This window comes from Hesperophylax consimilis, chromosome 16, assembly GCF_061612785.1.
Source record: "Hesperophylax consimilis isolate HC1 chromosome 16, BYU_Hcon_1.0, whole genome shotgun sequence".
Taxonomy (NCBI): Eukaryota; Metazoa; Arthropoda; class Insecta; order Trichoptera; family Limnephilidae; genus Hesperophylax; species Hesperophylax consimilis.
This window is the reverse complement of record NC_142851.1, coordinates 28296203-28321218: the sequence shown is the minus strand read 5'-3', so window position 1 is coordinate 28321218 and position 25016 is coordinate 28296203. Positions and strand designations below refer to the sequence as shown.

The following is a 25016-nucleotide window of genomic DNA, read 5'->3' as shown; positions in this document are numbered from 1 at the left end:
AACTTTCTCCCCACGGATAGGTTATTAAACTGCTAAGAACTTTTAATTTTATTTTTTGGTTTGACTGAGGAATGAACCCTCCTCCCCAGGGACTGGGGACAATCTCACTAATAAATGCGCCACATCCAGATTGGGTAGGACAGAAATTTATTACGTATTAACTGATACTATCTGTATGTAATGTCGCCCATATTCAGAGAAAAAAAATGTAAATTTCCGTGTGGGTGTAGGTATATTGATAGAATGCATTGTCATCAACAGCGAAATTATCTGCCGAGTTTCAGATCGATCAGATGTCGGGAAGTGGGTTAATTTCCGCTTCCAAGATTTGCATTCGTTCATTCGTTCACGAAAACCAAATCGAAATTGAAATAGATGTATTTAAAAATAAATAAATTAAAGAATGCTTTTACCAAAATATAACAATAAATACGGACAACAAACCCTGGAATACAACGTGCCCAAAATATTCAACATGTTGCCAAGCAATATAAAAAATGGCGAATTACCTAAGAGATTCAGAATACGCTGAATCTATCTGAATGGCTACTAAGCAGATACTCTATATTAGTAATACTATTGATTATGGCAGTGGTTAGAGATAAATATTATGTATTAGTTGTATTGTAATTCAATTAGTAATGATATTATGTACATATGTTTTATTGTAATTGAACATGAACCCTGTTTACAAACTGCTTAATTGCGGTTTAATGGGATTGCACTTTATGGAATAATAAAAATGAAAAAAATAAATATATACGTATTAGTGTTATCACTTATCAGTTATCATTTATCATCTCTAAATAGTATAAAATAAAGTTGCCATCCAAGTATGTCTGTTTGTGCGTTTAGTTCTCTAAACTACGTTACATATTTTGATAAATTATTCAATTTCATTTAGAAAATTTCTGCTTTCTTTGCTAACGCTGGCTAAACCTTATGAGATACATCAAAATAATGTATACTGCAGAATTGTATATCTTAAAAAGGCCTACAGAAAAGTAAGCAATGGTATATTTCTATCTCCTAAAGATAACTCCCAGCATCAAGTATTATAATATACCTACAGTTATTACGTGTTTCGAAAACAACTTAATAACTGATTGTCATTGTAAAAATTAAATACTAATAAAATTGCAAATTAGGTACCTACTTACTCCACGCGGACTAATATAATCGCTAGAAGCAAAAAGCTAACAAAATATGGTCATGACCAAGGTTGGTAGAAAATGCATTTAACGAGGTTCGCTCATACAGGCATTTTTCGAAAAGAACAAAACGCATACGGCCGTTCGCGAGCTTTTGGCGTAGATCAAAGTCTATCCCATAGTGATGAAACATCTGATGAAAAAATGCGATGTAACTGGTAATGAAACGTGCGATGAAACTAGTGATGAAACGTGTGATAAACGTGTGGAAAATGGGCTTCAAGCTACGTCACGACATTCTAACCAATCACCGCTCTACCCAGCCAACCTTGTTATGCATATATTTTCTACGAACCTTGAGGTCATGGTCAAATACTCTGGGATGATAAACCTGGCAACACAACTTACATAATAGGTACCTCACTAACATCGACATAGTTAGGTACCTACCTTAATCATTATTTCGATTACCACTACATTATCATCACAGCAATCTCACAGTAGCTACTATACTTAGACGATATCGAAACAGGGTTGGAATAATATGTTTGTAGCTAATTTAGTTATTATTGTAAAGGTATTAGTTATTATTGTCGTAAAAACAAAATGTATTTGCAAATCACAAATAGAATTTAGGATTATTGGATGTATCTGCCTCAAACATCGCATATAACACAAAATTAATAGTATAAATAATCAAAAAAAAAAGAAAAATCGGTACTATAAGTACTCAACTTCGAAAGATAAAAATATTACCTTACTGACCAACACAACTACAGTTTACAAATGTCTAAACTTACATACACTGCTACATTTTCGTTTGGTAATATGGCTAAGAAAACATGAAGATCAGGAAATTATAAAAAGTACAAAAATATCATAAAGATAATTTTTTTTTTAAACATTCAAATATGTCTAAGTTAGCGTGAAGATGAAGACATAACGAGGAAAAAAACACGAACACAACAATCTATAATCCACCTCGGAACAGGAATTCCTAGTAAGGATTGTGAATATAAATAACTTCTATTAAACGTTTATACTCAGTAAAAATACTAATTTCGATTATGCCTCTGTATGTGAGCGAGCCGCACAATTGAGCTTGCTCTTTTTGATGAGCCGTATTTGTACGATTCCCGGTTAACCGTACTATCTATCTCGTGTTACGAGACGGCGTATCGGTATTGATCGCACGATCATTCATATACTGGGAGCTGAGAGCCGTATCGGGCGAGCCGTTTTGAGCGAGCACAGTATTCTCACTGCGCATATGATCTAAGCTCACGGCTCCCGTTAAATTGAGCCGTCGTTCAATTGAGTCGACTCTTTAAGCTGTACGAAAATATTGAGCTAGGGTACCAGCTCCAACTCTAAAACTTGGCTCCCGCTCTTAATAAAATGAGTCATGACCCATCGCTAGTGTGTAACCCTGGTTCAATGAACTCTAGAAGGTTTGCTTTGAATTTAAGCTTCGCCATTGCCATTTTCAAAAATTCAAATGATTTGTTGGGAATTCAGATTATCCTCATTGATATATTATATTTAGATATGACACGAAACGACAACATTGGTTACACTTTTGAACTTCCAATTAGTCCAACTTGACCTCCAACGTTCTAATTCCGAACGATTGGAAACGATTTAATCCGGTCCCCGTGCACTGCTACTCGCGTGATAATTAATAGTGGAACACGTTTCGACTAGATATTAGTACTCATTAGAGCCTCTATGACTATCTGTCTGCGTTAGTACCTGCTTAATAATGTAACATGTATGATAAATGTATAGTATATATTTTAATTAAAAAATTGAATGTGTAATTTATCAATAATTAGCATAGACCTATGGAATCTAGTCACACAAAAGAATCAGGTAAGAAGAAAAGATTCATGTCATTATAATTTTTTATTAAAATTTTAGAGACATCCCTATTTTTAACATCTCTGATAATAAAAAATATCAACATGGTTGCATGACGAAACAGGTTATATGCATAGATTACATATACCTCGTGGAATTGGAAATCGCAGATCAAAAACCGGTGTTTCCTGCCTTGTTTGGTCGCGTCAGGTATCGCTCGTACGGTTATTTAAAAAAATTAAAAACGTCAAAATCTGTGAAAATGGCCGTCATCGGTGATATTGTTTCCTTCAACAACCCTCTCTACTCGACATACATATTCTACTCATGTGTTCTCGTAATCAAAATGTTAACGATGTCGTTCCTGACAGCCAGGCAGAGAATCAGCAAGAAAGTAAGTATTTTTTGCAATAACGTTACAATACATCTAGATTTGTCATTGTCTCACAAAATTGTGGAAAAATGTGGCAAGTAAGAAACACTTTCATGTTTCCAGAAAATTCTCAATTCAAACATTGAAAACAAATTGTAGGCCGGGCGTTGTTTTCGTAATTTAAGAGTTGCGTCGAATACTATACTATATGTCACTGATGTGATACACTCTCGCTTACATTGAGACAATGCTGTTGAGACTATGAGACGACATCCTGCCAGTAGGTTTTCCTTCTTACACTTATGTGTTGCTACGTCCTATATCTCACTTTCTCCATAGTGGTGCTTGGTGGTGGTGAAAGTCTTCGGGAAATAATTGAGTTTTTTATAATTAATAAATAAGGTATTTACGAATGAAGTTATTGCTTGGCTTTTACTTGTGTTTGCCAACTAATTAAAACACTTTCTCATTCCATGATTCCATTAAAATACTCTCATTATCGCCCTGGTGTAAAACCACTACTCAGAATTAAAACGTTGCTCGTTATGGCTTCAGCCGTGTTTGGTAACTAGATCTGAATAACCAGGTACTCCCCACCTTCCTATTCCCCTCCCCACTACCTTCAGCCTCACAACATATCCGGATTGAGGATGCCATAGTCTCACTGACTCCAGACGGTCGTTAGCAGTTGTGACTCACATGAATGTGCGGTAATCACATGAATTTTTTTTAGTAAAATCAGTCATTTTTAGTAACTGTATCACTACTATCAGTAGGATTATCTATCTTGCCGAGGCTCTTACCGCAATCCTACCTAAATATCTCACAAGCCGAGCTTAAAAAGCAACTGAAATACCCGCCCAATGGCTTCTCTAAGGGTCGGGTTAGGTTAGGTTCCAAGGGTTGGAGAGGACGGTCGGATAGCTGAACCTTCCGTCATGTTTCCTTCGGCTAGAACCATGGAAGAAAGAACTAGGACTGATGAAATCGGGACATCTGATATTGTGAACCTCATCATGATCATATACTTTGATATTTTGGTGAGCAAGTGTTGGGAATAATTGAAATAATGATTAAGTAGGTACTCTCCGGGTTGTTTCAAATAATTTGAACAATTTATCAAATTTCAAAAGTTATATTTAATTCCTGTTATATTTCGACATGGACCCGTTGTTTCAAAGTGGTATAGAAACAAAACTTGAATGGGGCTTTCACATAACTCGAATATTAACTTTTGTTTGTTTTTTTTTTCGTAATTTAATTTTATAATGTACTGAATGGATCGCTTTAGCATATAATATTCGACCGACATGTTCAACTCACCGTGTATGTCTGTTAAAATAATGACTGAAGTCTGAAAATCGTCATGGCTGTTTAGTTATCATTTGGTGTAGGTACATGGCTACAAATGATTCCGCCATTACAGTGCATTTTTAATTTTTGTTAATTCATCCTTAAATTAATGAGAAAAAAACATTTGTGACAACCCTGTCTTTTTTAATATCTTGATAAAATTTTGGCGTTTGTGTGACGTGGCACGTCGTCCACACATTCCACATCGCGGAATAAACATAATAAAAAATCGGCATCTTCTCTGTTGTGTTAGTTGCGTCAGGTGTGCTTCGTGAGCTAAATTTTATAATAATTATCCAGGAAAGAACCGAATAACGTGAAACTCTGTGAAAATGACGACTGTCGGTGATATTATTTCTTTCAACAATCCTCTGTACTCCACATATGTATTCTACTCATGTGTTCTTATTATCAAAATGATGACGATGTCGTTCCTGACAGGCAGACTGCGGTACAGCAAGAAAGTAAGTATTTTTTCTGAGTTTCCATCAAGAGTGCAGTTAATATAACGTTTATTATTAACTTTCTCACTCAGAAATCATTGAAACAGACCTACGATTGCCTATGACCTACATGCCACATGGATCTACCTAATTATATTATGAAACAAACAACATGGCGGGGCGGCTTTAATTTTTTTGACAGTTCTATCGACAGGGATACATCAAAGCTATATTGCCCATGATGAAGTGAAGTTATAAGTTGCGTTGAAGCATACATTTCAGTCAGAAAAACTGTACAAATTTCATAACTATATACCCATAAGAACTACTCGTTCTAAAACCCTGTTTAAAGTAACAATTCCAGGACTGAGCTGAGCATTTCAAACACTCGCTTGTACATAGAATGCATGAAGTTAGTATAGGTACGCAGATGTAACAGAAGCTAGGTACAAAAGGCTATACTATTATATCTTCTAAAATTTAGAATCTAAATCATTATTAATTGAACCTAAGTCTACTCATACTTGTTTATAATATTTTGTGTGTACTTATGATTAATTTTATACTTTCTGTCGTCATTTTATGATCAAATTCCATAGTTAATTGTTTAAATTATTACTAGTGTTTGATTATGTTTGTGTTCTGTGACACGTAATTATTAATAAATAATGCCACAGCACACCGTGAGTTTTTTCTGCTTCAAAACACAGATTTTCTGCGTTAAAATCATGATATGGGTAATTTGCTTGTATTTTTATAGTGACGTGGTTACGGTTCAAGCAAACCTAGGGTTTCATTATAAGCAGGTTTATCTAGTGATGAATTATTTTTATACAACAATCGAAGTTAATTTCAAAATAATCGACGATAGCTCGAACAATTGAAATATAGATATTATACCTAATGTTACCGAGGTGCATTTTTTGTAGTGAAGTAACTGAGTTGGAGTACACCGTGTGATGTCTATAAAAATGTTTGAAATCTAAATAATTGGGGGCTTCCAGATTGCGCTATAAGCTATAAGTTCAAAGCGTTTTATATAACTCCATATTATTGCTCGTCATATAATCCCATACAGATCTGTCACACCTAAAAAATGATGTGTTTTAAGTGTTGGCGTTGCAACGACATGCGCCATGATCTGCTAGCCGTGCGATATTTAAAAATAAAAAAGCGCCATAATTTTGCGTCTGTCATCTGTCAAAGTGACAGATCCCATACAAAGATATGATATTCTGCGGCAGTTCCCTAATTGATTTGACCCCCAGGAGACTGAGGAAGATTATAGCGTAGTGTGTCAGCCCAACAAATAATACGTATTTACAATTTATGCGCGCATGTATAGCGTAATGTGTCTAAGGCCTAATTCTAATTTTTAAATTTCTTAGGGTTGATCATGACAAGTCAAGATAGATTTCGTGAGCTAATATGCATTTCTAAATCCTACAATAATTATAATATACCTTGATTTTTCACAAGTCACGCTAGTCTCAACAAAATTTAGAATTCCCCAGTAGAAATATTTAGCCCTTCGAAGAGCTATACCGGAATTCGCAAACAAAAATACTAAATATTTTGTACCTAAGTACAATGTGGATTATTACCTATGGGTTTTTTGTTATAACGACTTTTATTATGCGACATGGAACGTGAACTTTGAAAACATATAAGTGTTCAAATTTTCAACTCCTAATGGCACAGGAGAAAGAAATCCATACTCTTCCTAATAAATGTGAATACAAAGAAAGAATATGAATAAAAATTCACCGTGAGATATTATTTATGTTGCCGATATTTGTAAATTCGAAATATGACGGAACAGTAAAATTTATTTTTCTTGGTTGGTAAGGACGATCACGCATTATGAAATATTATATATAATAATATGCGCCCTTGAGGTGATTTTTCACAAAAACGGCGATCTACAAATTATCCAATTATTATTATTATTATTTATGTCAAATAGAGAGAAGGTGTAAAGTGACTACACGTTGAATATTTGAAAATGGAATAAAAAGTCCCGATAACCCATTGAGCAGGGTGGAACATTCCAGAATCCTAGGAACCTTAGGGTTTGGACACAATGCCTACTAGGGCGGGCCGTCAAGGTTTTTTTCAGTTTTGGATAAGTCAGATTTCTCGAAGAAGCGCATTCGAATAACATAAAAATAAATATTCTGTATTACTTTTGAACTTAAAAAAAACACACACACAATTTTACAAGTTCAATGATAATATTTAACGGATAAAACCACATTTTTATTGACTATAAACCAAAGATATTAGAAAACAAGGAAATATGCTGTGAGAAATGCCCGACCGACGGCGGTTAACGGTCCATTGAGCGTGATTTTAATACGAAAAGAATTTAGTTGATATTGTGTTGTTATCGAGCATAGTTCGTCATCGTTTTATAGCGTAATGTGTCAAAGGCTTTATGGTTGTTTACATACAAAAATGGCATTTCATTTTTTCTATGTGCGCAATAATATAAATTAACGCCACCCGAATCGAAACCATTGATTTGAAACAATCCAACGGTGATTTTTCACAAAAATGGTGCTATACAAATTTCCGTTTTATTATTGTAATTACCCTGTTAAAATGTTTCTAAAACGAATACTTACTACGATAAATACATTTGTTTCGATTATGACCATCATTATTATCAGCACAAAAACGTTATCATAGGCAATCAAAGAATCAAATAAATAAGTTCATCAATCAAAACGACAACTGATTAAAGTGTTATTGAAGTGAAACTTCTTTACGCGCGTCATGCAATTTCGAGGACCGGAGTAAAACCGACTCATGACCGAAACGAAAATGCGGGTACCCCCACCACCGATTAAAGTTCATTTGATCTAGTCAAAGTTTTGAAGTAACATATAAATGCTTCTTAGCTCATCCCGACAACTGGCGTTGGTGGTGTAATGGTCAGCATAGTTGCCTTCCAAGCAGTTGATCCGAGTTCGATTCTCGGCCATCGCACATTATTTTTTTGTTTTTAACGCCTTTTTCATTCAATATCTTATTTTTTAGTAGGTCAGAACATTTTTTTAAAGAAAATAATATTGCAAAATAATAAAAACACTTATCTCACTGTGATAAAACATTACTCCGCTAGAGCGCGCTTTGCGTTATTGTGTTGGATTAAAATTATTATCTAATCCGTATATTATGATAATTGTATTACATTTATTTAATTAATTTATTTATTTTGATAATATGTAATAATTTACAGAAAAAAAATTAAAACTATCTCCCTCTGATAAAATATCCGTTCGCTAGAGCGCACTACGCGATCTTGTGTGGGATTCTATTTCTGTACATTGTACATTATTTTTAAAAATATATTATATTTTGGGTGTGATGTAGGTAACATTATAAAACATAACAAGCTCTCATATTTTCAGAACCTACATAATATAATCAATTTATGCGGCTTTGCTTACAGTTGGTGCTCAGCGTGGTTGGCTTTCAATCAGTTAAGCGAGGTTCGATTCTCGGCTGTGGCATTTTTGAAGTGAAACCTTGTTGAGGTGGGGGAGCCGCTCACGAACGTTCTCTCTCTTCTCTTCTTTCCTCTCTCTCAGACACCAGCGAACTGCGCCACGCCAAGCATCAGCTGAAACTAGAAGTTTCACTTCTGTCTTGCGTAGGCTTGACACACCCACTTTTTTTTATTTATTCATTTTCGGGAAATCGACAGTTTACATTTAATTAGTTTGTACATAAGTATTATATGTATATTAAAATAAAACCAATTATGTTACAGGTATCTCGCGGTGTTATTATTTTTCTTATCGCCTGTTGACTAGAAACACGTTACGCGAGTTGTTTTCAATTGAAATTTAATGCTGGCTGAAGTCAGATGTAGACAGTGACCTTCCTCTTGTTTTGAAGGTCATCGAGTATCAATTTCGGAATAAAACTGTAGATTTGTAGGAAAATCAAATCCTCTCAGCCGCCAGCTACAGACATTCTTCATTATAGATAAATAGATACTTATACATTCAGACTATAGGGTAAATTCCCGGAGATTTATCTTAAAAAGGGAATATTGCGGGAATTTTGTTCAAAATTGTGAAGTCTCCCACAGCTAAATTTCATGATTTTTACAAATATATCATATTAATTAAATAATTCCGAGGAGTCTTGAAAATACAGAATATTAGGAACTAAAGATATATTTATTTATTTTATTTTATTACAAGATAGCACATTACAAAATGATAACAAAGTAATAATGTATTATTCCCAGTGAGTTTATAAAACTCATTAGAAAGGACAAGACAAATAAATAAAATACATTAAAATAAATAAACGCAGATGTCATTATGGAGTTCCAGAGAAAGATTGTGTTAGTCATTAATGAAACTGCTAAGAAAATAGCTTTTAAGAGCTTTTGCCAATGTTTTTTTGTTCGTTGCCGGAAGTTTTAAATTACTAGGTAATGCGTTATATTGTTTATGTGCAATGTATTGTAAGGAGTTAATTCCAAATTTGGTCGTGTAAGTAGATGACAAAATAAGCCGTCAAATGTTGATATTTGTGCCAGGGCGACAAAGGTTATGGCATACGTAACAGCTCGGCATCGGATCGGCATCGCCTCGCCTTATTTCACTAGGACTCCCGAGGGGACGCAACGCTTTGGATTACTCAGCTACAAGTCGATCATTTCATATCATACAATTCGCCTAAACAGTAGCAGAATTTTCACATTATTATGTAGAATGATTTCCTAAGTCCCCGCATTCCTAAATTCCAAGTTTCTATTTAACTCTTTAAGTTTATAAGTTCTTAAAAATGTATATGTTATTTTTTAATATAATATCGATACATTTTTTATGCCGAAACGATAATTGTATGAAATTACTTAGATTGAAAAATATCGCAAAGTAATCTCTAAACACCACTGGCACTGCTAACAACAAACTTTGAAGTTTTCAGCGATATCGGTCGACTACTCTTCGAGTACAAACATACGGAGCTGAATTTTTATATATTGAGATTAGAAACTAGTTAGAATTTAATTCAACCAGTTGGAATTAATTTTATTTTGTCGTTGCCTTCTATGTAGTGAAGTTAAAACTTGTTAAATGTAATTTCTGCGCCACCTATCGGGTCCAAAACTATCCTATATTTCAAGCTGGAACCTACTATACACATTCACAAAATTTCATTGAAATCAGTTGGGCGGTTTCGGAGATTAGCGTGTACGAACACAGTGACACGTGATTTTTATTCATTAAGAAAATAATATAGATGTCTCCTGTGACTTGAAAAAAAGCGCCATCTGTTGGACTAAACATGCTTTAAAAAACTGCGCCATCTGTTGGACTTAAAAGCAACACGCGCTATTGTTTCTCTACACTACATTACAATAGCATTTTATCTAAGGTTGATATTTTCAGTTGCGAACTTACCAAATACAAGAGGTCCATAAAAGAATTTCTCTGATGGTTTGTGAATAATGTTTATGTCTCTATTGTTTATATCTCTATTGTGATTTGATTTATATCTACAACCTCTCTCCATGGCTATAAATGTATTGTTTTGTACATTTTTCGTTTTATATAATCTTTTGTTTTGTATAAATTTTTTAATTCATATTCCTTTCTCACAAATTTAAATAACTTATTCTATATTATGCTGTCTCAGTTAAAGTCATAAGGAGGAAATCCATAATCGGTTTTATTTTACTATATAATACTTATGTAAAAACTGATTAAATTTAAACTGTCGATTTCCCGAAAAAAATAATAGACTGAGCCACAGCAACGTGTGGCGGGGTACAGATAGTAATGAAATAATTTTATTAAAAACTGAAGAATTTGTCAGTTACCCACCTTGCTAATGGCGCTCGCATTTAGTGCTCAACTTGCGACTGCCCAGTCCGCGCCTGGGAAAATCCGGTAGCTACTTTGTAATGCGAGTGGTAGAAGGTAATTAAATACTTTGTAGTTTGTAGGTCGTTAGTCATTGTGTGATTGATTTATTTATGGTCATTGTCATTACCTGGAAACCTACCGATTTCGATAACTATGTTCCCTAACGCATTCCTTATGATTCGTATCCACCATACTCCTAATAAAAGATTTCACACAAAACTTTCCTATTTGGTTTGTTAAACCCAAAGATATTAGAAGAACGAGATGTGCTATGAGCAGTTCGTACTGAGTGGAATTGTTTTGCCGAGTGTCGCCGGTTTTGTTCACCAATACTACTGCACACTTTCGCTTGCGCTAAGGTATCCGCACTAATACATAGAACCAGAGGCGGATTAACTGTTGAGAGCGCCCTAGGCAAGCACCTCATCGGCGCCCCTCTAGTGACCACATATTATAAATTTTAACAAGTACCTAAAGTAGCCGAATTTGTAGTTAGGTGGGTTTTACGTGAAAATAAAAATTTCGTGGGAGGGGGGGGGGGTGGCTAGAGAATTTCAAGAAAATAAAATTTGTCCCGAAAAAAAAAATTCATGGGGGGGGGGGTGGCTAAAATTGATGTTTTTATGTGAAAATTATGTATTTAACTTGACTCTGAAGTAGCCCGACCAGTCGCCTTTTAGATTTTTTCAGCGCCGATTCTCGTTCTGAGTAGCCTAAATGGCGATATACCGCCCTCGTTGGCAACACTGCCAGCTATCTTTATTTTACATACCAAGTTTCATCACAATCGGTTCAGTAGTTTTTTTGCATGAAGAAGTAACATATACCTATACAAACACACACATATACACTTTCGCAGTTATAATATTAATAGGGATAATTAATAAAACATAAAAAATTTAAATGATCAATTATTTAAGTAAAGGAATAAGTACTCACTAATAAGTACCTACCTAGAAATGCCTAGGATCCCTTTGTGTTTAAATTACGAATTTTATTTTATGCACTTTTCAAATGTCACTTATGTGTTGTCTTGGTTACACTTAAACAGCATTTATTTATGAACAGCATTGTGTACTCGCTATGTGGCTGACTGAGTGACTAATAAAAATAATGTAATTTTTTAATATAAAAAGGACGACAAATAAACTTTAAATGTCGTTTCTTTGTACTTCAGAGCAACGCATTGTTTTATTTGTCTTATGAAACGATATTTTTAGTGAAGAAAAATGGAAAAGTTACGATTCACATTTACAGTGTTAGCAGCATTGGGTGGAAAAACCGGTGTGAACTGCATAACTTCAATCGAGTCACCCGATGAACATTTATTTGATATTCCTGATGATTTGAAACTTGCAAGAAAACACACCGCCATAACAACTACGGACGTTTTTATTAAAATTCAGGGGTAAGCTTCGGTTTATGGGTGAAATTCCTAAAAATTAAAACTAGTTATTTTTATACTAACTTTGGGCCGGGGAATCCGAATCTGGAAGAATTAGGTGGCGGCAAGCAATATTAACTGAATTACACGACTTTAAAATTTCGACGCACAAAAAATTTAACTGGCCATTTTGAACGCTTTCTGACAATAAAACTAGTTATCTTTATACTAACTTTGGGACGGGGAATCCGAATCCGAAAGAATTAGGTTGGGGCAAGCAATATAAACTGAAATATACGACTTAAAAATTTTAGATGCAAACAATATACAACGGCATTGCCGATGCGTTTTTTTTACAGTAAATCCATAGAAAAATAACCAAAGATATATAAAATTAAGTGTTGCTAGTAAGCAATAATATCAATAACGTAAAATAACATGTTTATAATTTCAGTAATATTTCATATTCAAACAGTTAGATTTAGGTTTATTATCACGAAAGGTGAGTTTTTATGTCGGGGGAGACGAAAATATATGCATTTTATATTTTAATTTTGCTAACATTATTTCATTTACGTAAAGTATTCAGATACATTTTATTCACTTTTGTATCACAAACCATGTTACACAAACCTAGCGTAGCCGCTAAACTACTTGAAAACTGGGATGTTTTCTTGCCTTGACGCGAGTAGGCGCTACGAAGGGGGCACTTTCCTTTCTATCACAAACCATGTTACACAAACCTAGCGTAGCCGCTAAACTACTTGAAAACTGGGATGTTTTCCTGCCTTGACGCGAGTAGGCGCTACGAAGGGGGCACTTTCCTTTCTATCACAAACCATGTTACACAAACCTAGCGTAGCCGCTAAACTACTTGAAAACTGGGATGTTTTCTTGCCTTGACGCGAGTAGGCGCTAAGAAGGGGGCACTTTCTTTTCTATCACAAACCATGTTACACAAACCTAGCGTAGCCGCTAAACTACTTGAAAACTGGGATGTTTTCCTGCCTTGACGCGAGTAGGCGCTACGAAGGGGGCACTTTCTTTTCTATCACAAACCATGTTACACAAACCTAGCGTAGCCGCTAAACTACTTGGAAACTGGGATGTTTTCTTGCCTTGACGCGAGTAGGCGCTACGAAGGGGGCACTTTCTTTTCTATCACAAACCATGTTACACAAACCTAGCGTAGCCGCTAAACTACTTGAAAACTGAAATACGTAAATACTTACGTAATTGAAATAATGTTAGCAAAATTAAAATATAAAATGCATATTTTTTCGTCTCCCCCGACATAAAAACTCACCTTTCGTGATAATAAACCTAAATCTAACTGTTTGAATATGAAATATTACTGAAATTATAAACATGTTATTTTACGTTATTGATATTATTGCTTACTAGCAACACTTAATTTTATATATCTTTGGTTATTTTTCTATGGATTTACTGTCAAAAAAACGCATCGGCAATGCCGTTGTATATTGTTTGCATCTAAAATTTTTAAGTCGTATATTTCAGTTTATATTGCTTGCCCCAACCTAATTCTTTCGGATTCGGATTCCCCGTCCCAAAGTTAGTATAAAGATAACTAGTTTTATTGTCAGAAAGCGTTCAAAATGGCCAGTTAAATTTTTTGTGCGTCGAAATTTTAAAGTCGTGTAATTCAGTTAATATTGCTTGCCGCCACCTAATTCTTCCAGATTCGGATTCCCCGGCCCAAAGTTAGTATAAAAATAACTAGTTTTAATTTTTAGGAATTTCACCCATAAACCGAATATATTCCAAATTCAGAATTCCCTAAAGAAAAAACATCAAACACGGAAAATATTTATTAACCGGTATTTCAATGGAAGATGCTCCAAGGAACTAGCATCATTGATCCATCTGCTCGAGCTTACCAGCGTGTGTCAGGTGGATTTTTGACAGTAGTTTTATTTTTTTTATCATTACCTAGGATTATTTGTGCTTGTAGAGTTTGCCATCTTTGAGTTGAAGCTGTAAAAAATGTGTAGATTTCTTGAAGGAGACCAAAGAACCAACAAGCTTCTTGAGCGCATTCAGCGGCACATTCACCCACTAGGTTAAGCGAATGTGCAGAGCAGGGTATATATTCTGCTAGGGGACATAGTTCTTTTATTTTGGCCTGTAATCCATTGTAAATGCCTGACATATTTGCGGCATTATCATACGACTGGCCTCTACAGTCTAATATATTAATTTCAATCATGTCCAATGTTTTAATAATAGCATTTGCTATGTCTTGTGATTTGTGACCGACATTTGCGATAAACTTAAGAAAACGTTCAACGGGCGTACCGTCGGTTTGAATGTATCGGATCACGAAAGTTAATTGGTCAATGTGGAAAATATCTGGTGTTGAATCCACTATTATTGAATAATATTTTGATATCTTGATTTCATGTTTTATTTGTGTTAATATTTTGTTTGCCATCAATTCAATAAATTCGTCACACGTTGTAGAACTTAAGTAATTGGTATATCCCTTTCCCTTGCCGCCATATTGAGCAATATGTTTACTTAAAAACGGATCAAACTCCGCTATGAGTTCCAGCGTCATTAAGTAATTTCCGTTATGAAGAGAGCCAAGTTTTTCGTCATGTCCTCTAAAAGGTAAACCACGCGATGCTAAAGATTTTACAGTGGCAACCACTCGTTTTAAAACTTCACGCCAATAAGTCATCTCTTCTAGAAATTGAGCGGCGAGCTCATGATCGACACGACCGTCAATGTTAGATCTACGTTGCAAGCTCAAAATACATGTTTTATGTTCACATGAGTTGTCGTGGCTTTCTAATCTATTCGATGCGTTCTTCCAATCATTAAAACCAACATCTTGTTTTCCAAAACTAGTTCCACCACCGAATAATAAACAAGGTCCACAATAAACTTTACCTGTGCTTGGAGAGTAAATAAGCCATTTCCTTGGAAGTTTTTCTCTATTTAACAACTTTCTTTCAAACATTGTTTTTGTTAAAAAACGTGAGATTTTATCTTCATATATTCTCTTACTCAATGAAAAATCTGCATTTTGATTTTGATTAAATCCATTAATTGCAATGTATTCTTGTGTTTCGTTATTGATATCCCACTTGACTGGGTCACATCCCACGATAAACAGTCTATTTTGCGACTGCCTCACAACTTCTACGGCTGACGGAGTAGGCAGCATGGACAAATCGTGTTGTTTAGAACTAGTAGGAATTTCACATTGAATAGACTCGGTAGAAGACGCACTGTGAATTGCGTTAGAAAATTCCGAATCATCACTTTTTAATTTAGAAAAAAATGTCTCAATATGTTTCGTATGCTTTATAATATTTTGATTTTTTTCTTCTTTTTCCTTAGCCTTCCTTTTATAAGCTGCACCACTAGGTTTCTTCTTCAATTCACTCATTATTTGGGTAATGAACTAAAACGCAATGTACTAATTAATTCACACAAATACCGCTGCGAGTACGTAATCAATAGAAGCGCGCGTAACCGGCGACATCCAAGCTGAAAGTGATGAGTGTGACTGTCACCCCGTCATCCGTTCGGAAGTCCGGTGCCGGCCGCTTAGCCCCTGCCCCCGCTGCGCCCTTTGCCCTGCAATCTAGCAACGCCCGCGAACGAATCCACGAGCGAGCGGTCTTCTATTAAAAAATCATGCGATGGAGGCATGGAGGAATAATCAAGAAGGCGAGTATGCTTTGGAAGCTCTGCATCTCTACAGAAGTAAATAATCTTTTATATTGTGTAAGCAGGTGCATACTTACTTACAAAATTAAGTTTATATATATATTTTTTTTTAATTCTAGGGGCGCCCGCCGGCGCCCCTTTGTAACTGGCGCCCCTAGGCACGTGCCTACTTTGCCTTAGGGTTAATCCGCCACTGCATAGAACAGATTTCTGTGCGTACACGTCCCGATACCGTTCAAAGTACCCTAATTAGGTAGTACTCCGGCTACGGTCCGGCGGCCAACATAGCATATCTCGTTCTTCTAATATCTTTGGTTAAACCCAATTGCATTGTTATCGACAGCCAGTATATCTGCCGACTTTCGGCTGATCGATTCAGATCTCGATCAGATGTCGGAAAGTGGGTTAATTTCAATTTTCAAGATAGGTATGCATTAAATCATTCACGAAAACAAAAGTGAAATTCAAATAGAAAATTAAAGTTTAAAAATAAATAAGGCGATTCACTACGTAGCAATGCAAAATCATGTGTTTTTGGTTTGAAAATTTGGTGGCCTAGAAATGTTTCAGATGCTTTAATTAAATACTGCGAGTAGAATACATCCTGGCCTTTGAAATAATCGAGTATTTTTTAGATAAGTCTTTTTATCAGCCCAGAAAAAAAAATGTATAAGGCCTATGAAAACTGCTTTAAAGTTCAAAATCTCCTACTTACGTACCCATTTTCGGTTATGGTTTTATTGTATAATATGGCTAGTTAATTTATTTTTAAAATGATCGAAAAACATTTAAATATTTGTGCATGAACATCCACAAAATAAAACAATAGGCACTTTTTGGCCATGTTTTTTTTTTGCATAAATCAAAACAGGTGGATGGTGTTAAGCGGGAATTTAAGCCTTATCGCTATCTTATCTACGTAAGGTGTGTTATTGATAGCGGCTTGATTCAAAATATTACACGACGTAGTGCATCGCCTTAAGTAGATTTTCTATTATGATCATATTGAAAATTATAATTTAAATTGATTATCTGCTGACAAGCTACTTCCAGTAGCTTAGCGCAAGGTTCATTTGCTTCGCGGGTATAAATTCCTATTGAATGAAAATAATTATTATGCAATCAACGAAATGTTCATTCGAAACATAAATTCAAGATCAGTTTAAAAAATCAAATTCAAACTAGAATCTTTAAAAGAATGAAGTAGAATCATCAGTTTCCCATGTTGTAAGCGCCCAGTTCGCGTCTGGTAAAACCCGTATTGCGATGCTACTCTGTGTGCTTATGTTCGATGTTACGTGCTCCGGTCAAAGTCACATCCCGAAACGCCTTTAATAATTACTAATAACACATCATATCTTCCGTTCTTCGTTTTGCCTTGCCACGTTCGGTCGTGATTTTTTGCCCCGTCGGCGTTTTCACAACTCACATAGTAACCTTTACAAAAATTAAGTGAAAATGGCGGCTATTGGTGATATTATCTCTTTTAACAATCCTCTGTATTCAACGTACATCTTTTACAGTTGTGTTTTGGTAATAAAGATGCTGTCGATGTCCTTTTTGACTGCCAGAATGAGGTTCAAAAAACTCGTTAGTAGTATATATTTTTTAAATATCTGTGTGTTGCTATTGTATTACTTTGATGCCTCCCGATAACCTTTGATTCTTACTTTTTTCTGTAAAGAAGGATAACTAAAATATTTCTGTTGTTGATACTGATGAGGTGGAAATCTATTATTGTGATAATATATTGAAAACTTTTAAGATGACCGTAATGGGCTGAAACCCGTAACGGTCAATAAAAAAATGGAAAGAAGTTTTAAATTGTTGCTATGCTTATGTTTTCATGTTTACTATGACCGGCGGCAGTGGATATCGGTGTTGACAATATGGCCGGTTCTAAAATTAGCAGAAAATTTCGTCAGTTTAGTTTATTACTATGTTGTTATCTTCCTCTCGGAGGTAATAAAAAAACGGTTTTCTCCTTATTTCCTCTCGACTCGAATCGAAACTAAACATTCCGTTAGTCCATAAGACTATCGATTATTATGAGACTCGAAAAATCGAAGCTTGAATTAAAAAAATAACTAAAAACCGCCTCCAGAATAAACCGGGAGGGACAAGTAGATTTAAGATTTATTAATATAATATGATGCAAAACATCCTCATACTCGATTCAAATAATTATGTTGATTCAGTTAGTATTATTCTTTAGGTTACTTACTAGAAATTTCTAGAACTTCTGTTTGATTCAAGAAAATTAATGCTTTGTGATGAAATTAAATTTGAAAAATCCAATTAAATTTTCGTCTTGCTATCACCATCTGCTTTGCTCTACATATAATGATATTTTGCAGGCTTTCTTAAACCCCGAGGACGCCAAGTCCACTGGAGGCAAGGTCCGTTTGGATGATGATGTGGAACGTGTCAGGAGGTGAGACTTATTACATTTTATTATTTGTGAGATTTGTATTATCATGTTCAAAAATCTATTAAATCATAACTTACATTACAATAATGATTAGATAATTATTATCACACTTCACATTTTACTCAGCTGTGAGTTGCAAAACAAACATTTATATAATATTAAGCACCTTGTTAGGTAGGTACTAATACAGCATCATGATGACTATGCATTTATTTTGTTTTGAAAAAACAGGCGGAATGCTTTTGCAATGGAAAGAATTTTTACTTTCTCCTAAATGTTGATTTTATAGATTATTTATTAATATTCATGGTTTATTTGTGTTAATTTTCCTGTAAAAGCTACAAAGTTATATTTTTGCAAGGTCTGGTTTCGGGACTAAAAATAGTACAGAATATGAAAAAGCAAGAAGAGTGCATGCAGGCGACACATTCAGAGGGGCAGCAAATACAGCCATCTCATCACGCTCAAACTCATTAATCAGTACGGCATTGTAAATGTAAATACATTTATTGTAAGCGCAGTATCGCAATTACTATTTTGTTAATTATCCTACATAGGCGGCTAACGGTGGGCCTGTAAGCGTGTACAAGACATTGAATAGAAAATCCCTGGAAGTGTCGACTATACTGATTTGAAATAAAATACCTTTCGATAGTCCCCAGACAGCCCAAAGGAATTAATTATCAGTTCACTTTGGTCACACGGAAACGACCCCAAAACGCTTCTCTTCAGCAGTACCAAATTACTAAAACAGGTGTTCCATCCACTGCGGAGAAATGGTGAAAGAGTCATGTCAAATTTGATTGTCGTTTTTCAGGGCCCACCTCAACGATATCGAGAACATTCCTCTGTTCCTGTTTGTGTCAGGGCTGTACATCCTGACTAACCCCAGCGTGGGCTTAGCCACCATGCTGTTCCGCTCCTTTGCGGCCGCCAGGATTGTGTACACCATTGTGTATGCCGTGGTGGTGGTGCCCCAGCCCGCCCGCGGCCTCGCATGGGGAGCCGGAGTGGCCATCACCCTCTACATGGCCATCTCCACCCTGCTTTCCTTCGCATCTGGCATGTAAACATTATCAGCCAAATATCTCATTTCAACAACAAAAATCAGTTGGGAGTGCGGAGTCAAATAACATTGCACAATAAATTATAAGTGACTCGTTATTTTTCCAAAGCCCACTTGGGGAATTATGTGGAATTTGGGAATCCAATTCTATTTAATTCTAATAAAATGGCCATAATTTTATGTTTGAGTTGAGTTCTTATTGCGAGTAAACATTCCTTTGGCCAGTTTCAAAGTAAATTAGTATTTGCAAAAGATAAGCAAAGATAATTACTGCCATAATTCAATCAAAGTTGTCAGTGGTGTTTTTACTTTCATACATTTTGGTTACAATGTTTAAATAATAACGACTGCACATGTCGCTTAATGACAGGGTAGATTAGTAAGAACAAAATAGTTTTACAAAAAAAAAAATATTGTTATACGCTTGTGATTTGTATTTGTGTATTTCACGCTTGCTTGAATAAATTATTGTATTTTTGTAAGGACAGAAACCCTAAGCACTAAGACTGAATATTCACTGCTTTTAATTAAATAAATAGTTTTTTTTATAAACATTCCCATATTTTTCAGTGGGAAGATCAGTGTTATTTTAATAAAATTTTGTTACAACTTAAATACGTAGTTTATTTATTTATCAATGTTTTTTTTGTATCATTTTACGTACGACACCTTTTGGCAAAGGAGGTGATGAACATATTACGTGTATTTATGTATTTACATAAAAATTGCACAAACATGGCATAAATTATTAATTTTGTCAGGACAAAGTACATCTTAAGGAACTTTGCTTGCCATAAAAAGAAGATTACCATATTGTAGACGATTTTGTGAAGATTTTCTATATTTATTAACATGTATAATATAGTCAGTGTTGGACAAAGAACTTTTCATATGGGAGCCAACCAATCTTCCCTCTAAGGCATGTGGGTGAGCAGCCGTACCCATGTTTTCATCATCTGTACACATCTTGAAGAAAGGAACGTATGACAAATATAACCGAGAGTTTATGATACATTCTGTGTTTGCAATGTTAAGTATTTCGAACAAACCCTTTATGAATTATCTCCTGTGTGAAGTTCGAAGGTCTTCATGTTTTTTGCATGTATAGAAGAATAAACAGAGGTATTATCTCTTTTTACTGTGACTAGTGTTTGGCTGTTGTGTTCCTGAGAAATAATGCACATCCTTCCGAGGCGATGTACATTATATAACAGTAGATACACAAAAAATCGTTGTTAACTACTACCAACATATTACCAATTATTAACTAATAAACTCCAATACGAAGGAAAATTATAAAACAATTTTATTACAACAAACATATTTAAAAAAAAAATTATTTATTATTTTGTGGTAAATTAACATGATTACTTATTTTTTTATCTACAAGTGAATGTGTGTATTTGACCACTAGTCTCTTTCTTCCTTTAATATCTTGCACAGATTAGTTCGACGGGTCACACACACAATGAAAAAATTAGAGGAAAGGTTGTAGCCAACCGTCATTGAATAAAACACTGATGGCATAATATAATACTTTTGCAAGTCATTCACCAACAGATTCAGATAATTGTTGAGTGCTAAATAGTTCCAACCTAAATTGATTTAATAAATCTTGGTTACACTGGCAAAAAACATTAACTCTAAAATTGCTGTTTTGAGAAAACAAACATTTAAGTTTTGTACCAACTTCAAACTTTTTTTATCAAATTAAATTGCAGTTTTGTGTTGATATAAAATTGATATGATGATTGTGTGTTCATTTAAGAATATCTTTTTAATTTCAATCTGATTGATTTTTAATTACGAATAGCTGATTTTTAAGTTTATTTCGAAAATGGTAGCAATTAGAATATTTTTTGTTTCATAGAGGTTCAATTCAAGTTCTGTTATTATCTCAGTTTTGTGAAACAACAGGCCAATAATGATAGTTACCAAGTACATTTTGTCGGATAGGTATTTGTTTCAAATTGAATGCTTCACTTTCGTTTCAATGCACTACACATTTGCATTAAATCTTTAAAAAATGATATTCAACTCAAACTGTCAAACAAAAACAATGTTATGTCATGTTTACAGAAGTGTAGACATGCAAAATCAAACAACCTAATATAATTAGCCCGTCGTTCCACGGGTCAGTAAGCAATTGACATAAACCAAATGCTCTAAGACCCTGCGCAGAAAAGTTCCACACTAAGCTGTGCTGCAGACCGGTTACCTTACTTATAGAGAACTTAATTTTCTGCACAGAGTAGGCCCACGAAATTTTATAGATTATCACAAGAGAAAAAACAATCAAGATTTTCCATAATCATATCATTTGAGGAGGGTTTGAGCGTGATAATTTTAAACTTGGCAGATGATTGATCAATACTTTAAAATTTATTGTGTAAAAGTCCTTATGGTAAACCGGTTACATTTACAAGGATGTCTGTTTTTCCTCGAAGTTCTGAAATAACACACCAGTGCTGGGACTCTTACGCCATATTCACATTGAAAACAAAAAGAAGCGACAGCAGCTGAATATTGGTAGAAGAACGCAGTGGCTATATATTATAATAATAATAACCAGTTTTTAACACAGAGTTTTTTTTTAGCAGATAAATAATTGATTTTTTCTTCTTTTCAAGCAAGATGAAAAATTACAGACCTCATAAAAAAAGTTTAATACTTACAGCAGGGTAGTTTTCTTTTTAACATCTTTTGATATTTGTGATTTTCAGGGCAAATAGTATTATCGTTATTAATTTTTAGGTTATTATGTCGTGTTGTGCCTCCGCCTTCTTTCGGACAGCGTTACAGTGTCCATCATCAGGGCAGATGTATGTTCACTTCACCACTACAAAACAGGATGAACCTACTTGACGTTAGCAGTGTTTTGTGTATGTAAGTAAAAACTTAAGGTGGTATTTCACCACTTCCGAGTAATCTTACTTGACGATTAGTTACTCAATAGTTGAACTCAGAGGCGGGAAAATACCTCCCAAATACTAATAAACAGATTATATCAAATATTATTGAGTAATGCTCTACTCAGTTCTCTAATATTATTAACACAATCATAGCTCCGAGTAATCTAAAATAGCAAAAACACAATCGGTAAGTAAGGCGTCACGAAATTTGTACTAAATTTTCAATCAGGAATTCATAGGTCTACATTTTGCAGTGTCATTTCCATTGGCAATTCAACAGCCAAGCAATAGCTACAGGCTTTGGAAATGTCAATTTAAGAGCCAAATAATAGCTATGGGCTTTAGAATTGTCAATTTAAGAGCCAAATAATAGCAATGGACTTTGGAAATGTCAATTTAAGAGCCAAATAATAGCTATGGGCTTTAGAATTGCCAATTTAAGAGCCAAATAATAGCAATGGACTTTGGAAATGTCAATTTAAGAGCCAAATAATAGCTATGGGCTTTAGAATTGTCAATTTAAGAGCCAAATAATAGCAAGGGACTTTGAAATGTCAATTTAAGTGCCAAATTATTATTTGATTGTATAGGCTTTAATATACAATCTATTGATTGTATAGGCTTTATAAATGTCAATTTAAGAACTAAATAATAGCTACAGGCTTTGGAAATGTCAATTTAAGAGCTAAATAATAGCTATAGGCTTTGGAAATGTCAATTTAAGAGCAAAATAATAGATTTAGGCTTTATAAATGTCAATTTAAGAGCAAAATAATAGATTTAGGCTTTATAAATGTCAATTTAAGAGCAAAATAATAGATATAGGCTTTATAAATGTCAATTTAAGAGCTAAATAATAGCTACGGGCTTCGTAATGTTGATTTAATATTAGATATTAGGGACAATATTACTTGTTCCATATTTTTCAATTGTTCAAATAGAAAAAAAAGATTTCAGATAGTGTTGAAACTAGGGAGAAGTGATGAAGTGTAACTACTAGTAAATAATAAAAGAACATTCCATTTCTACAGGTTAATGCTGTAAATAATGCACTATCTACTATTTTACATACATCATCGTGACATTTAGAATAATGGGTGTAAAAACAGAAAACAATGATAAAATTAAAACAAACAAAAAACCATTTATTAAGCCCAACAAGTGAGGTGAAAAAACAAAATGGAACAAGGACACACAGAAAATACATAAATGTGAAAAAAATCACTAAAATGCACATTACAGAGAAGTATCTATTCATATACATTAAAGTACCTGGCCAAATAACTTGGTGACATGCAATGTGAAGGGACATAACACATTATGTAATGGCGGGATACAGATTATTTAATTAAGTGTCCCTGAAAGCGGGTCTCATGCGCACAAAATGTTTTCAAACCATTGAAACCTTGTAGCGTGGCTATACACATTCCTGTATACATACACAATATTTTTGCTTTGCATGGCCAATGAAATTTTTTAAAACATTTTGTGTACAGGAGACCAGGCTTTACAACAACTTTAAAATGCTCAAACGATCAACAAAGTTTTCTTGCAAGACATTGTTACATGTCGATCCCAATATATAAAGCTCTATGGAAATAAGTGGTACAAGCGGGAAACTAGTGAATCTACATCACGTAAAAAATCAAAATAATTATTTTTTCGTTGGTTGCACCTCAACACATTTTGAAATATAATAAATAGCTGATAGGTAGTAACTGATTTTTTTCAAATTTGATTTAAAAAATTGCAACTTACTTACTAACTACTCAAAAACGAAAATTCAAAAATGTGGTACCACAAAATCAACTCCAAATGTGTACATTTACCAGTGTCTTTTGTATCGCTAGTTTTCATTTTAATGTATATTATGATGGTGTAGGGCAATTGCAGTTTGTCAATATGTATTGTATTAATAATATTTTGTTTATCATCTGAGCAACTGTAAAGACAATTTTGCAAGGATTAAACCACGGAGGAATAAAAACAACAGAGCGTCATAGCATTTGCTAGACGAAGTGCTTTAGTTTTAGCGGTGACACAATTTTTATTGCTCACGCTTAGAATATATTTCATATTTTTGTTACGTTATGGAACTCAAAATATGGGCAGACCTAGAAAGATAAGTCACTATCCTAGCGGCTCTCCGTTTATGTCCTTTCTGCTCGAAATCGCGGTTCCCTAGGAACGAGAATTCCGAGAATCCGTTGGTCATAATCAAAGATATTAGAAGAACGAGATATGCTATGTTAGCCGCCGGACCGTAGGCGGAGTACTACCTAATTAGGGTACTTTGAATACTATCGGGACGTGTACGCACAGAAATCTGTTCTATGTATTAGTGCGGATACCTTAGCGTAAGCGAAGGTGTGCAGTAGTATTGGTGAACAAAACCGGCGACACTGGGCAAAACAATTCCACACAGTATGAACTGCTCATAGCACATC

The 25016-nt window shown here is 34.5% G+C and overlaps 1 protein-coding gene across 3 annotated transcripts; it reads left to right on the top strand.

Moving 5' to 3' along the window:
• Positions 1-3179: 3179 nt before the first annotated feature.
• LOC149416986 (microsomal glutathione S-transferase 1-like) lies at positions 3180-20272 on the top strand. 3 transcript variants are annotated; one of them, XM_089641118.1, is made up of 3 exons: positions 3180-3405; positions 18518-18594; positions 19409-20272. In XM_089641118.1, the coding sequence occupies exons 1-3, from the start codon at positions 3274-3276 to the stop codon at positions 19659-19661; spliced, it is 462 nt and encodes a 153-aa protein (XP_089497244.1). In that variant the 5' UTR covers positions 3180-3273; the 3' UTR covers positions 19662-20272. The 3 variants fall into 3 exon arrangements, with proteins under 3 accessions (XP_089497244.1, XP_089497243.1, XP_089497242.1); XM_089641117.1 differs by lacking the exon at positions 3180-3405 and adding an exon at positions 4924-5201; XM_089641116.1 differs by lacking the exon at positions 3180-3405 and adding an exon at positions 17460-17750.
• The last annotated feature ends 4744 nt before the right edge of the window (positions 20273-25016 follow it).

Bases quoted from the DNA above. Each gene is read 5' to 3' on its own strand.
- LOC149416986 (XM_089641118.1), top strand. From the start codon at position 3,274: ATGGCCGTCATCGGTGATATTGTTTCCTTCAACAACCCTCTCTACTCG. The intron at 3,406-18,517 runs GTAAGTATTTTT...GATATTTTGCAG, and splicing joins GGCAGAGAATCAGCAAGAAA to GCTTTCTTAAACCCCGAGGA. The intron at 18,595-19,408 runs GTGAGACTTATT...GTCGTTTTTCAG, and splicing joins GATGTGGAACGTGTCAGGAG to GGCCCACCTCAACGATATCG.